At 40.0% G+C, this 15,779-nt stretch overlaps 2 protein-coding genes across 6 annotated transcripts in view; one reads left to right on the forward strand and one right to left on the reverse strand.

Annotated features, from left to right (window-relative positions):
* RAD51B (RAD51 paralog B) overlaps positions 1-12,588 on the reverse strand; it is a 519,294-nt gene extending 506,706 nt beyond the window's left edge. For 2 of the 4 annotated variants that reach the window (XM_037031686.1, XM_037031684.1), the window contains exons 1-4: positions 12,512-12,588; positions 8,936-9,046; positions 7,497-7,610; positions 3,021-3,137 (exon numbers count right to left, since the gene is read on the reverse strand). In XM_037031686.1, the coding sequence (XP_036887581.1) occupies positions 3,021-3,137; positions 7,497-7,610; positions 8,936-9,019 (315 nt within the window). In that variant the 5' untranslated portion in view covers positions 9,020-9,046; positions 12,512-12,588. Of the gene's footprint in view, positions 1-3,020; positions 3,138-3,446; positions 3,531-7,496; positions 7,611-8,935; positions 9,047-10,975; positions 10,996-12,511 lie in introns of those variants that run through there. The other 2 variants (XM_037031685.1, XM_037031687.1) reach the window with 2 other exon arrangements.
* A 1,094-nt stretch (positions 12,589-13,682) lies between these two features.
* Positions 13,683-15,779, forward strand: part of ZFYVE26 (zinc finger FYVE-type containing 26) — a 61,653-nt gene continuing 59,556 nt past the window's right edge. For both annotated transcript variants that reach the window (XM_037031775.1, XM_037031776.1), the window contains exons 1-2: positions 13,683-13,767; positions 14,257-14,530. In XM_037031775.1, coding sequence (XP_036887670.1) covers positions 14,340-14,530 — 191 coding nt within the window. In that variant the 5' untranslated portion in view covers positions 13,683-13,767; positions 14,257-14,339. The remainder of the gene's footprint in view (positions 13,768-14,256; positions 14,531-15,779) is intronic.

Here is a 15,779-nt window from a genome sequence, read left to right on the forward strand (position 1 = left end):
AGCAGAGAGTAACTGCAAATGGGCACAAGGGAACACTTTAGGATGATGGAAATGTTCTAAAACTGGGTTAGGTGATGATTTAATATAAATTTATAAATTATATAGTTACAATGGTTGAATTTTATAGTGTTTAAATTGAACCTTAATAAAATTATTTTTTAGATAGACAAATGATTTATGAAAAGATATTTAAGCTCATTAGTAACCAGGAAAATGAAAACAAATATCACAAAGATGGGCAGAAATTAAGAAGTCTGATTATACCAAGGCAAGAAAATATGGAGCAAGAGGAATTCGTGCGCATCACTCCTAGGAATGTAAAGAGAAACCACCACTCTGGAAAACAAATTGCCCTGACCCTGCAAAGTTACACATGCACATAACCTATAACCAGCAAATCACTCCGAAGTGGATGCCTTAGGTGGGCCAGAGTAGTATTTTAGGCTTTATAGACCAGAGGTCTGTGTCACAGCTGACTGGACTCTGCCTTGTAGCCACAGACAAAATGTAAACGAATGAGCACAGCTGTGTTACAGTAAAACTTTATTTGTGAAAACAGGCATTGAGCCAGATTTGACCACTGGGCAATAAGTACGTTGCCAATCCCTGCCTTAAAGAAATACCTGTACGTATGATCCAGGAGACATGTGCAACACTTTCACAGAACTTATTTATACTAGCAGCAAACTGGAAGCATCCCACATATTCATTCACAAGAGAAGGGATAAATGAATTGTAGCCTATCTTCAAAATGGAATATAATACAGCAATGGATTATACTCTTGTTAACTGCAACAACATGGACAAATCTTAGAAAACAATACTGAGGGGAAGAAGCAGATAGAGGAACTACGATATGATTTAACCACAGATACCTGATTTAACAGAGCTAAAAATAAGCAAAACTAAATAAAATGTCTTATCTCTTATGCATGTAGGTGGAAAAGGAAAACTATAAGCATAAGAAACTACAGGGGGAAAAGGAGAGAAATGGTAGAAATTCAGGGTGGACATTACCTCCAAACATAAGACCAAAGATAGGACCAGGGAGGAGTCCACAGCTTACAAACGCAGGATATACCTAATTCTGTACACATAAAATAAATACTAAAATTTTGTTTTTTAATAAAAAGTAAATAGAATACTCCCTGTAATTAGCTGAAAAATCCTAAGAAGACTGAAAAGGCTACCTGTAGCTGAAACAGAAAGTAGAGAATCTGCCCTAATAAACAGAGATTTATATTCCAATTTGGCCAAGTAGATCATGACAAAACACTTAAGTGGCTTGTAACTACTGCTTAGATTCCAAAAGAATTGCTAAAAACTAAGTGAAAAGGTATTGAAAATTATTCTAAAACTTAAAAAATAAGAAGTAGTAGTTATTGACTAATCTGCCTTACATTCGATTTTTGTTTGTTTATTAAATTAGTTTGTAACTATGGGTCACTACTAAAAACTTATCTGAGCAAAAAAAGGTCCAACTAAAAGACAAAGAGTATATGAACTAGCATTCTGGCACCACCTGGTGGCAGTACTCTGCAGTAGCAGGTTTTCTGTTTGTTTTTTTAGATTATCATATTTTTCAGACCATAAGATGCACCTAGGTTTTAGAGGAGGAAAATATGAAAAAAAATTTTGAAGCAAAAAATGTGGTAAAATATTTAATAATATCAGTAACATAATATTTCATCAATGTAAATGTAAACAGAACTCAACAGCAGCATTAACAACCATAATTCCTCCCAAATTTGGGGGGGGGTGTCTTAGTCTGAAAAATACAGTGCTTTATTCATTTGTTTACCAACTATCTAATACTAGGCATAGCTGACAAATACTGGGCATAGTACACACACATTTTAAACCTTTCTCAGAAGGAAGGAAATAACATAAGGCTTAGTATCTAAAACAAGGCTTTAGATCATAAAGGAAGAATTTACAGTTAAATTTTTGACTCTCAGTGCAAGAGTCTGCCGTTGTTGGGAGGTTTGCTTAAAGCATCCACACCCCTGGCACTCTCAGGCGAGAAGCCCCTCAGGAGTATGCTGGTAACAATAGTCTATTGATTCACCACGTCAGGACCAGTAAGCACACCAATGCCGTTTTCAAGGGAAAGAACCGTGGTGGTTTTTCAATGTCCTCAAATTTTTTCTCGACACTTCTTCCCAAGGGCAGAGCCCAACTGCCCTTTCCTTGAACGTGGGCTGGACTCGATGACTCACTACTGGCCAAGACAATTTGGCAGAAGTAGGGATATGTAACTCCCACAGTTAAGTCCTCAAAGGTATCCCACCTCCATCTTCCCCTCTTTCGGATCCCTCGTCCAAGTGCAGGTCAGCCATCGCGACGTGAGAGGACTCAGGCAGCCTGTGGGGAGCCCGCAGGGCAAGGAACTGCGACCTCCTGCCCGCAGCCAGCACAGCTTGCCCGTCACGTGAGCGACCCCCTTGGAAATAACTGCCAGCCCCACCAAGCCTTCAGATACTGCGTTCCTCACCAGTATCACCAAGCTAAGCCACTCCCAAAGAAATAAAATCAGTGGGTTTTTTGTTGTTTTAAGCCATTTAGTTTTGAGGTAATTTGTTATGCAACAATATACAACAAATACCTATCACTTCCTGGAACCAAACTCTATCCATAACAGGAAGTAAAAAATAGCTCATTTCAGTTTAATACTGTTATTTTCCCAAATATTAATAAAATTTCAAATTTCCTTCCCTAATACACTAAGTAATGATCCTTTTTTAATTCTCCCAAATTGTTTAATGTTATTTCATAAGACTCATCATTTTCTACATTAATTCAAACAGCAACCAAAGCAGACCAGTCAGTCAACAAGGATTTTTTTCAAACTTTTTTTTGCAGAGCAACTATATTAGACACTGACTAGAGAAGCATGCCCTGAGGTGCTCGTAATTTAACTCACATGAATATCCATGAAATCGTGTTTTTTTAACTAAACTTCCCCCCCTCGCTCTGAAAGTAATGTGATGGAAGAAAGGTGTGGAGAGTGTCTCCGTTACCTCTGTGAGGGACCCGCAAGCCACACCACCGTGCAGGGCTTCATCCAGTGCAGAGAGGGCTGTGGGTAGGAACGCAGGTGAGACGGCAGCAGCCCTCTGTGCCTTTATCTCGTAGGCCTGCACAAGAAAATGACATAGTTCTTTTCAACACCAAATCTATTCAAAAACATAAACCAACTCTAAACCTCAAATTTTAGCAGCCAGAACACCAATTCCAACTTTTTTCTCTATTATTTATTTATTCAACAAATATTAACTCTTTGCCAGGGACCGAGCTAGATTACAGGGACATGATGCAACAGGTGGAGCCCCTGCCCTCGCAGTACTTACAGTCACCCGTTAGGACTAGAAACCGGGCAATCACTAGGCAAGGAATAAGAGATACCATGACAGAGAGAGTGGAAATATAAAGTCAGTATACCTGACCTTGATTTTGTGGCCCAGGAAGACTCCCTGGAAGAGCTAAAATCTGAAATAGCTGTTAGACAAGCAAAGGAAATGTGCATGTTCCTGCCAAAGACAGAGAATGTCCAAAGGTCAAGAAGCAACAAAGGGAGGAAATGGAAACTAACCAAAACTACAAAAAAACAAAGAGTTCATTTAGAATCTGTTCAAAGATGGAGTGTGGCCGTGGTGTGGCAAGCCATGAGGCTAGAGAGGTAAGCAGAGGCCAAATCATCAAGAGCCTTGTTCAAGTTTGGGGTTTAAGCCAAGAGCAACAAAGAAGGACATGATCAGGTTCTCACTTCAGACTGAGGTTGGTTTGTGAAGAATGGCTAACAGGCAGGTGTGACAGGCTGACAAATATCCGTATCAAATCCTTGCAAACTGGGAAAGCTCTTATTTGAAAAAAGATCTTTGCAGTGTGATTAATGTGATTATATGTTCACTGGTAATATATAAGAATGCTTGTCTCTTGCAATCTCTCCCATTAAAAATTTCATTTTTTAAAAAAAAATTTCATTTTTATAAATGAAATTTTATGAATGAAATCATAAAAACTCATTCATTCAATAAATTAAGAGTGCCTATTGCCTGCCACGTACTATGATTGGCTCTAGGAATAAACCGGTAAACTGAACAGACTTAGTTTCTTCCCACTTAAAGTTTACAATGTAATAAATCTGTGTCTCAAATCCAAGGCTCTTCTGCCTCTGAGAGGATGTAGAAGCACCAGCATATTAACATTTATGAGCCATAAAGGTGCCCACTCTTCTCTAACCTTACCCACTGAATTTTTATTTCAGCTAAACCATGGGTTACCCCAGATTTTTTAAGGCTATATTCAGGCACATAAAGTAATTTGAAAAGCTACTGTCAAAGAAGTGTCGTTTGCATCTGATTTAGAAATATGTGAATATTGTCCACAACCCATCCTCAGGCAACATAGGTGGACATGGGGACACTTCATCAAGCCTGTAAAGGCCTCCCAGTCTGTCAGCATTAAAGTGCTTCATTGGCACTATGGTAATTATAAATGTAATTACTATAATAATCTATTTGGTGACTCTCAAAAAAATAATAAAATGAACAAAACAAAAAGACTCCAGAAGTAATATTATGAAAGGGGACCCCCAGAAACAAAATGAATTTATAAAAGATTATATATTTATTCCTACATGTTTAAACTTTAGTCACCCTCAAAGTTCTCTCCATTTCATGCAATGTGCTATCAAGACATTTTTCCACTGCCCAGAACAGGTTTTGAACTTAAAAATTTTGATGCCTTTCGCTCAGGGTGAGATCAGGTGAATAGAGAGGGTGGGGCACAGGGGTCATGCCATTTTTTCGGTCAAAAAATGCTGAACACTCAGCACAGTGTGGGCACGTGTGCTCATAAATCACCCATCATAAAATGAGCAAAGGGGCTGAAAAAGTCTTTTAAAAAACTCACTGAAGCCGAACACAGCCTCTCATAACAACTCCAGCTGGCCCACTGATACAGGTGGGTTCCTAGAACGCTCATCTTACAGGAGAAACCCGTACTACACAGGGCCCACCCAGAAGATAACGCTGGGCTTTTTTGGGTTCCCCCACCTCATGTGCATATATGAGACAAGAACTAACATTGTGATAGGATACTCCACCAGGTTTTCTTCTACTTTGGTGGTTGCTTCCTCTCATATTCATCATTGTCTAGGCTCATCTTTAAATGTTGGCTGCACTCAGAACTTGGTCTTAGGTATATTTATCTTCTCATTTTCTAAGCAATTGCTCATCATTCCCATGGCTTTGACTATCACACTTACACTGATGATTCCCGAATGTGTACTTCTCATGCAGACCTATCCTCCAAGCTCCACGCCCATACAGACCCACTAGGGTGGGGCAAAGATAGGTTTACAGTTGTGAGTACACAAAACACAGTTTATTCTTGTGTTATTTACTAATTATTACATTACTTTACATACAAAGAACTGTACTTTTGCCCCACCCTGTATTCAACTGCCTATATCACATTCCCACTCAATGTTTCACAAGCACCTTAACTTCAACAAGTACTGACTGGATACCATGATCTGCCTTCCTCCAACCTGATCCTCTTCCAGTATCCCTTATCTTAGGAAATGGTACCACACAATTTCTCAAAGCAAAAATCAAGGACTCATCTCTGACATTTTCCTGTATTCACCACCACCCACAATCACCAAATCCTATTCATTCTACCTCCTGAATGTCTCTCATATTAATTGACATTATACCTTCTGCATTAATACCACACTAATAATCCATATCACAATCACTTTCTGTCTGGAATATATTAATAGATATCTAACTATCTGTTGGGAACCGCCCTGCCTGGTTTCAGGAGCTGTAAAACCCCACGGCTAAGGCTGAGGGAGCAACCTTTGGACCATAAGCCACTAGGGGACAAAGCTTATCTTCCTGGCAGGAGCGCTGCTTCTGCTCATTTTTTCATAACTGGCCCCCAATGCTTGATCAGTTAGCCAATAATGGGTAAGATTCCCCAAAGGGGGAACAACCTAAGATAGGCATGATCGTGTGGAGGCCCCAGGGAAGGACTTGGGGGGCTATGGAGAAAGCGGGTGATAGACCCTCGGCCCTTGGCTTTGATGAAGCCTGACTCCCCTAAGTCTGCAAGAAGTCTCCGAAAATTCCTTGGCTATCTGCCTCCTCTGCCTGACTTAAGCCTGAAACAATGACTGAGGGTGGCAAGCCCTGTGCTGGGAATGGCGGGTTCCCCACGTGATCAGGCCTGAGAAAGGATAATGTAAAATTCTGTGAAGCCTGCTTTGCTAAGTATGCTCTTAGTTAAATGATAAAGGCCCAGGCAGAAAATGAGTTTGCTTTCCCAAAGTTTTGTAGCCTTTTAGCTGATAGACCCTGACTTAAAAGAAGCCCTAATAGTTCTTTGTATGCTATTTACTGTTTACTGCCTGACAATGATTAATAAGTTGTACTTGAACTCCTATGCAAATAAATAAATAAATAAATAAATAAAAGCCTGTCTAGGCAAGGGTCAGGGTGCTCTCCCCTTGACAGGGTGGTCAGGCTGTTCTGTGGCACTGCAGGCCAGTGTCTGCATCAACTATCCTTCAAAAATATTTCCTTGTTCCTTTTCAACTACACGTCTATGTCCAAGACTGAGTTTCTAAAAACACATGTTTGATTACAGCCTTTCGTGTCTTCTCATTACCCGAAGAATAAAGTCCAAACTCTTTAACATTGTCTGCAGGCCCTAAAAATCTGACTCCTGCTTACTTTTCTGACTTCCATCTCCTGACATCCCCTCCCTCACTGCAACGTGCCACTCACACCAGCCTGACTGTATGACCATGCAAGCACCACCATGCTTCTTCTCTTCACAGAGCCTTGGCCCTTGCTAGTCGCCCTGCCTGTGAGCCCTCCTCCACGCTCACCTGCCTCCCCAACTCCTTTGCTTATCTCTCCCCATCCTTCATCCTTCATCCTTCACGTTTTAGCCTAAGTGCCGCTTCCTTAGGGGAGCCCTCCCTAAAGTAAGTAATGCCCCTGTTATTAAGTTTCAAAACTCCTTGAACTTTTCCTTAAGAGGGCTTACCACTAATGCAATTAACTAAATATTTACATAAATATTTGTTTAATGCCTCACTTCTCCCATTAGTATAAGCTACAGGGGGGCAAGAATGTTACCAATCTTGTTCACTACAGTACCTGCCAAAGTACCTAGCTCATGGCTGGCACTCAATAAACATTGGCTGCAAAAATAAATGACTGAATAAATAAACAGACAAAAAATTCTTCCCTGAAAGAATGAACTAAGGCTAAGCCAATGTTAAGGCAGGACTCAAATCTAAAGAAAGGTACCTGAGTGAATATAAAACAAAAGAGAAATATGAGTTATTGGACTACAGCTCAAGTGGCGATGTAAGTGGAAACTAAAGTGAGTTCCTGCCCATGCTCTCTTGTTACCTAACGAGAAATACACCAAACGTATTGATTGTAAAGAATGGCAGCTGTCAATTACACACATACCGTTTGCATCTGTGGGGCACAGGCCCTGCTGACCACACGCAAAAGTTCATGGACGCCTCGATAACTAAGGCCAGTGATCTTCATAAGCTCCAGTGGGGAAAGACATAAAAAGTCCTAAAGAATCATAAGGCGAATATTTTAAATATAAGTGTAACAAAGACATTGACATTAAAAGGAAAATTTCCACTGATACTGTTCGTGTACAGACAAAAGTGAAATTTATCGTAGATCAAAGAGTTATGTGTTTCTTTTAGGACTTTCCCCTCAAAGTATGCCTTAAACTAAAAGATGATCATAGCTTTATATCATATTTATCCAACTGAGCTGGCATGTACCAGAGGGCACACAAGCAACATCACAGAACAGCGGCATCCAGCCCATGTGTCTCTGAGCACTACACCTGGACCTGACACGGTCTGGACCCAAATTAGGCCCAGAAAGTGTCAGGTGGAAATGCGCTTCCTCCTTAATTACATGATATGCAGGGGCAGTACTGGATAATTGACAGAGAATAAAACTGACTATGGAATGAAATGTTAAATTTCATACTTTTAAGAATGTTTCAAAATATGCACACGAGATTATTAAATATATTAACCAAGGAACCAAAGAGACCTTTAACATACAAGTAAATTTTTTTTAAATTGCAGCATGTTCTAAAAGTTTGTCTAAGGATTCAATCCTAATCTAAAACCTTAAATCTCATTTAATCTGAGAAATTTTCTTCACTATTGTGCTTAAAAATGCAACATCTCTCTACACATTTCTCTCCCTCCATCAATAGGAAAATAATCCCAACTATTAATTTCTCTTGCTTTTGAGAAGAATTATCCATTGAATACCATCTCCTTATTCAAGTCATAGTTCTCATATAATTACAAAATTTCTCTTACGTACGTACGCCTTCTCGAGAATCCCAAATAGATGGCACAGGCGCACTTCACCTTATGCCATGAGCATCCATCCCCACAAGATGCAAAAATACTGAACTTGGACAAATGAAATCATATCTGGAAGTTTAACCCAAGTGACTTATCACTTAAAATTTATCTATGGATTCCTGGCTGGTGTGGCTCAACAGACTGAGCACCAACCTACAGACCAAAAGGTCGCTGGTTCATTTCCCAGCCAGGGCAAACGCCTGGGTGGTGGGCTGGATCCCTAGTTGAGGGCATGCAAAAGGCAACCAATCGATGTTTCTCTCATACAGACTGAGTTGCTTCTCTCCCTTTCTTTCTCCCTCCATTCCCCTCTCTCTAAAAATAAATAAATAAAATATTTTAAAATTAGTCTATGGAGAAGCACTATTATTTATCCCTTTTTTCTATGAACCTAAGTTTTCACATTTCAGGTTTATTTAAGAGTTATTAAGTTATACATGTACTTAAAATTAATTTGTACTTAAAGTTTCTCATTGAAAAAAATTAAATAGAATTTACCCGACAGGTAACAATCTGATGTCTGTTCAGACGGTCACATAGCTCTTGTGATAAACCCACTCGTCTTAGTTTCCTGCTGCTCATGACTCCAGATTGGAAAAAAAGAAGCACCTTGAAGACAAACCATTGAAAACAGCATAAGCAATAATAGATGGCTACTGTCCAAAATACTTTCAAAAATAAAAAACCTTCGAATTTTTCACATGTATAAAGAAATGCATAGTATTTAAATATTACTGACAAAATAAAGGAAGGCTATAGAATCTTTCTAAATATTTTAAACAGGGGAGACAACTGTTTGTCAAACACAAAGAAACAAGGTATGATGAGAATATCCATTTCACACCATCCTTTGATACTTATTTCATGAATATAATAATACCACTTGACATTTGTAAAGCCTCTTGAGCTTTTCAATCCATTTATAAATTTGGATTATAAATAACCTTCAAGACATATTTTGAAATAGGACTCCTAGAAAGTCTTTACTTTCATTGTACTGAAATGACAACAAATTTATTGAGCATCTACTGCACCAGGCACTGTTGCTACACATAAGTTATCACAATTAATCTTCTCAACAGCCCTATAAGGAAGGGTATTGACCCAATTTTTTGCATGTGAGAAAACAAAAGCCTGAAAAGCTTAGTTATTCTATGATCGCCAGAAATAGTAGATGGTGGTTCCAGATTTCAAACTTAGGAGTTCTCACTCTTGAGGTCCCTCCTCCTAACCATTACACTCTACTACCAGTCCACAATCATATTTAATTCCTTTTCCTGAGTCACAGCAAATCTCCTAATCAAATGCTATTTTATTACTCCAGGTGTTACTTACAAGCTGAATTTTGCTTATTTATTATACTAGCTGCCCGCATTCCTACATACTATACTAGCTGATCATATTCCCAAATACTATTAAATTTCACTCTTGTTGAACCTCAGTAGGGCTAAATAAGGTTTCTGAAATAATTGCCTACAGGGAGCTAGAACAGAATCACCATGACTCCCTTATTAAGGTCCACAAAGGATAGGCTTTGTATCTCATTGAGACAGCAAAATATCCCCTGGATAAGGTAGAAACAGGAACTCTTCCTTATTCTGGGGGATAAAGCAATATAATCAGAAAAGTAAAATTTTGAAAAAATATGTACTGAGAATGTAGATACTTATTTCTAATACCATGATCCAAATTTCTATTTAACATCTAAATTCTCTGAATCAGTCTGAGTATCTCTGTGTATCAGATCAAACCTCTATCTCTCTCTTACACACACACACACATGCACACACACATACCCTCCCACAAACACAGAATACATCCCTTTCATTTCTCTTAATGGGAATGAGTCAGTATTGATTTGTTTTCCCAGTAGGAAGTTTACTGAGTGGCATGTCCTATGTCATTGCCTAGTGTCTTTACAGATCAGGTAGTTCAGGGAAGGACACCATTTAGACTGGTAAATTCAATGAAAAAGGAGACCTTTTTTCATTGTCCAAAGTCCAAACTGCCTGGACTTTAATAAAGACCAACTCTGCTATCTCTGCCTTTATTAGGGCCACTACCATCACTTGCCTGGACTTTTGCATACATATGGTCACTCCCTGCCTCACCAAAAAAAAAAAAAAATCCATTCATTTACTCCTTCTGCAGGGGCTTCTTAAGCACATACTGTGCTAAGATCTGGAGTACTAGTTCTAAGTTCTGGGGTCCAAGAATCATTTAAAACACTGGCCTGGTAGGTCTGTTGGTTAAGGCACAGTCCTGATAAGCCAAGGTTGTAGGTTCAATCCCTGATCAGGGCATGTACAAGAATCAACCAATGAACACAAAAGTACATGGAACAATAAATTGATGTTTTTCTCTCTCAATGAATTTAATAGTTTTAAAGAATCATTTAAGTACATTTCCTCCCCTTTGGCAACTCACAGTAAAAGATAAAAAGTGATGTATAAAGCCCTGGCCGGTGGCTCAGATGGTTGGAGCATCGTCCTGTACACCAAAAAGGTGAGAGTTTTGATTCCTAGACAGGGCACATACCTAGGATGCAGGTTCAATCCCTGGTCAGGGAGTGTACCAGGAGCAATTCATCCATGTTTCTCTCTCACATCTCTATTTCTCTCTCTCTCCTCCCTCTTCCTTTCTCTAAAAAATGAATACACATATCCTCAAAAGAAGAAAAGCGATGTATACAAAAATAACTCGTCATGCAATAAGTACTGTCAGTATTTAAATGTGCTATTTAAATACTGACAGGAAGCAGCACAACACTGGCCTGCAAATACAGGCCGGTGCCATAAGCCTGCCAGAGTGAGCTTCTTAAAAAGTTGCTCCTATCTCATCACCTTCATCCTTTAAAACTGCCCATGGAACCATCGGACTACAGGATATATTCCACACTTCCTAGGATTAAGACCCTTCATAAATTGGTTCCTCATTTCCCTCTCATTCCTACATCAGACTGCAAGGCCCAGATCCTAACCTTTCTAGCAAAGTTACTGTACCTCCCACTGTCCTACGGTTTCTTCATCTGTAAAACAACAGTAATTCAAATACCTACTCCATAGGAATGTAATGAAGGTTAAAGGATTTCACATTATGCTCAAGGTTAACAATCATTATCATTATCAATTTACTGAGCAAAATATCATTAGCTGCCTCACTTGACGGCTCTCCAGCCCCAACAGTATATTGGTAGTCCAGGCAAGTGCCATCCTGCCTCCCTGACTCTCCTTCACAAAGCTTTACCCAAACTCAGTCTCTTCTTCTACAACGTTCTCATCACTTTGTACATATCTGCCCAATGATTAACTATTATTATGGCTTGAATGTTTGATTCTTCCACCAGACTGTAAGTTCCTGCTCTGTACGTGTGTGTGTACACATGCTCATGTGAATGGGGAGTGAGGGAAGATACTCAACCCTGGAGAATGAATCCTCTCCGCCTCATCATGAAAAGAAAGAAAAATCCTCCTTTAGATGTTCAATGAAAATTGTGAAGTAACAATAATAGCTAATATTCATTGAGCCCTTATTAGGTCCCATACACTGTTCCAAGCCCTTGGGATGTTTTACTCCTTTTACAGATTAAAGACACGGAGGCACTGAGTTGAAAACTTTCGCAGTCTAACAGCTACCATATGATGGAGTCTGCATTCCAATCCAAGGATCTGATTCCAGATTTCACGCTATTATCCACCTCCCCTACAACAAAACATGAAAGCGGGCAGACCCTAAACTTCCCCCAATCACGGGCTTCCCTGCCTAGGCACCAAACTGCCCGGAAGTGAAAGAGGAGGAGAGGAGTATCAAGAGGCGAAACATTTCCCCAAAACCCCCTAAAAAGAGCTTTTCAACAAGAAGCAGCTTCCTTGCAACCCCTCAGACAGGAAGCCCACAGATCCACAGCAGGGCTCGGATTAAGGTTCCCTACCCACTTAAGGGGGCGTACCCTGAACCCAAGAAAGACTCTCCGCTGCCCCAATATCAATACCATGGTCCCAGAGAGAGAGAGCAGAAAATAATGCGCGCACCCCACTTCCCCACATCTACCCCCAAGATGAAACTTTCCAGTACCCGGTCTGCAGCATCCAATTTTCAAAGTTTCCTCCACCCATCACATAGTTCCCCGCGGAAAGTGCTGCAAAGCAACAATCAAAACGCTGGTTGGGTTGCCTCCCGGTGAAATATCCAATCAGAAGCCGGAAGAGCCAGGTCGGCTCCGCGGCTTGCTGGGATTTGTAGTTCGCCCTTCATAATAAAGCTATAAATCCCAGTTTCTCCATCTAGTGATTATCAAAATGGGTTAGAGGAATGTCAGTAAGGAGTCTATGGAGCCAAAAGAAACCTTGCTAGAATCTTTCCCTTAACTTTCTTTTGTCACTACATTTAAAAATTGTTTAATGGATCAGAGAGACCATTTTAGTTTTCTGGAAATATATGAGAATTCACCTATCTTAGGAGCAGTTTTGGAAGAAGCTTTTGGTTTGTCTTGGCTTGTTTTCTTCATCAACCTTTGACGGTGAAATATCTTGGGAAATGCTGAATAATACTGCTCAAACCGTTACTTTCTCAGTTTCAGATTATTATATATGCCAAAAGTTTTGCTCTTATCTCTCCTGTGCCTATCTATATCTTATAATTTAGCGCACTTTATCCTAAGTATTGATTGGCACCCCTCACTAGACTTCTGAACTCCTTGAGGACAGGGACCACAACTTACTCAGGTTCTAAAGGCTAGCACACCACTCAATTAACAATTGTCGGATAAATGAGCAAAATCGAGTTAAATAGAAGAAAATGCGAATTCAGAACGCAGGGTTCTGAGATTTAAAAAGAGCTCAAGTGCGTAGAATAACTATGGAAGTGGATTCAGGTCTCTCTCTGGGTATCCTGCCCAAGACCTAGCAAAGCACTAACACTGGCTGGAACTCAGTAAACGCTGACTTCAAACTCTAGAGAAAAAAGAAAGCGGAAAAACAAAATCAAGGAACATAGCTAATACTGCCACCTGCTCTGCGGAACGCAGAACAGAAGGTGTCAAGAAGAGGAGCTGTCAAAGCTGAGAAGGATGTTCCTTAGAAGGTAGCTGATTCGCAATCTTGGAGCGAACTAGCTTTCCCTGGTCCCTTGAGGGGGGCCTCACGTGACCCAAACAAATATGGTACCTTATTTGCATCTTTCCTTCATTGACCAATAGGAATGACCGTTGTCACCGTCAACTCCTCCCCCCCGCCCTCCCGCCGCAGCAACCTACGGAATGGGATCCGTCACCTGACTCGTCTCAAACATGGCTGCGCTCGAAGTATTATTTCTCTGGGTACCGGGAGTAGGTGAGTGTAAGACACCCCGGAGAAGGCTCTTCAAGACCCCTGTAGGGAGCGCCCTTGTGCCCCAACTCTTACTGCCCTCCAGTTCTGAGACAGATTCCTCTACGGATCCTCAACTCTCTGCCTTAAGGGAGGGCTCGAACTAGGGAGGTTCCTGCTGAATTTCTGGTCCATAAGGAGGCGACCACCTGGGGATTTGGAGCGGGACTGCGTTTAAAGTTTAGGAGGGAATACGAAAGTGGAATTATAGATCTGTGTCCCGAGCTAATATGACCGTTAATACTAAACGAATATTGGATGCTTGTAGAGAGATGAGATCAACCCCTTGGGGAAAGGTAGAACTTCTCAAAAAAAAGCCAGTAGCATGTCAAATCAATCTTACAATGATAACTAGGAAAGTAAGTTCCCCCTTTTCCAGTCGGGCTAGTAGTTACTATTTACCTAAACACAGCTCCTTTGATTTCTTCTTACTCTGGTGTATATTTTTTATAGGAGATGCTCCAGGAATGAGAAAATTGACAATGTGTTCTGTGTAACTCATCTCTTTCTATCTCCCTGCACTCTGTGCTGGGAAAATGCATCCATTTGGAAAAGAGGAAACTGCTTCCCAGGAGGAGCTTTTGGGATTTTTCTGTGAGTGCCTTCGAAGAGGAGAGTGGGAGCTGGCACAGGCATGTGTACCTCAGCTACACGAGGCACAAGGGGACATCCCAAAGAAGGTGGAGGATATACTCCAGGCGCTGGTAGTGTGTCCAGATCAACTGAGGTAAGAGATCTCTCTTTCTGCCAGGCAGTCACTGTGGGGGAGACACAAGGTTCAATCTTTGGGCTCTGGTCACTGTGCCTCACTCAACTGCCCTCTGAAGAATTAGCAGAGGAAGAATGTATTTTGCATGCTCTAAAAATTTACCTCTGTAAGACATGCCTGGTCCTTAATCAGTATTGGCTTTAAATTATCATTCGGAACTGTGTTTAAGCCTGGCCAGCAAATTGTGCCTGAAACCACCATTTCTTGTTTATTGTCGTTAAAGTAGGTGGGGCTGCATTGAAAAGCATTTTCTCTGCCTCCAAAAAAGAAAATGCTGCTCTCTTCTTGCTTATGAAATTAAAGTGAGTTCATGTCAAAGAAATGGAAGTAAATTCCCTTAAAGCTTTTTATTTTGAAATAATTGTAAGACTCACAAGACATGCAACAATAATACAAAAACTACCTTCTTGATAGTTTCCCCCAATTGGGACATCTCATAATAGCTGTAATACAATAGCAAAACCAAGAAATTAACGTTGGTAATTACTGTTAGCTAGAATGCATTTTTTAATGTGCATTCATTTTTATGCACATAGTTCTGTGCAATTTTAATCCTTCATAGATTCATGTAACTACCACTGTAATCAAGATAGATACACACTATTTCATCACCTCAAAAGAACTCCCTCACTCTTTGTATTTTGACCCCACCTTGACCCTTGACAACCACTGTTCTCTACGTAAATTTTTAATGAAATTCTTCCAGCAGTGCTGATAACTAGAGGTATAGGAATTAAATATACTGTTCAGCCTATTCCTCACTTTTCCTTACTTCATATTATATTGTTTAAGTACTGTTTTAGCATTTACAGGGTGGGGCAAAAGTAGGTTCACATCTATTCATATGGAACTTAATAAAATAATTAGTTAATAATACAAGAATAAGCTCTTTCGTGTCCTTACAACTGTAAACCTACTTTTGCCCCCTGAATGGAGTAGAGCCTTAGGTAACTCTTCCTTTATTTGTCCCCTTAAACTTGGATTCTAGCCTGTTACTATCTAATTTAAATTAATAACTGCAAAGAAAAACTTATGAATTTCTATAACCCTTTTCTTCATATAGAGTTAAAAATAAACTTTAGTCAAGTTCCTTTTTTTCTTTAAGACTACTTGATTCAGTTTCTGTTTTCAAGAATACACTTTCGATAGCTTTGCTTTTATGGTTTTCTATGTAAAATTACTTTGTTGAAAAATACTAAAGAGTAGA

This window comes from Sturnira hondurensis, unplaced genomic scaffold (assembly GCF_014824575.4).
Source record: "Sturnira hondurensis isolate 20B ecotype Veracruz unplaced genomic scaffold, ASM1482457v3 Scaffold0021143, whole genome shotgun sequence".
NCBI lineage: Eukaryota > Metazoa > Chordata > Mammalia > Chiroptera > Phyllostomidae > Sturnira > Sturnira hondurensis.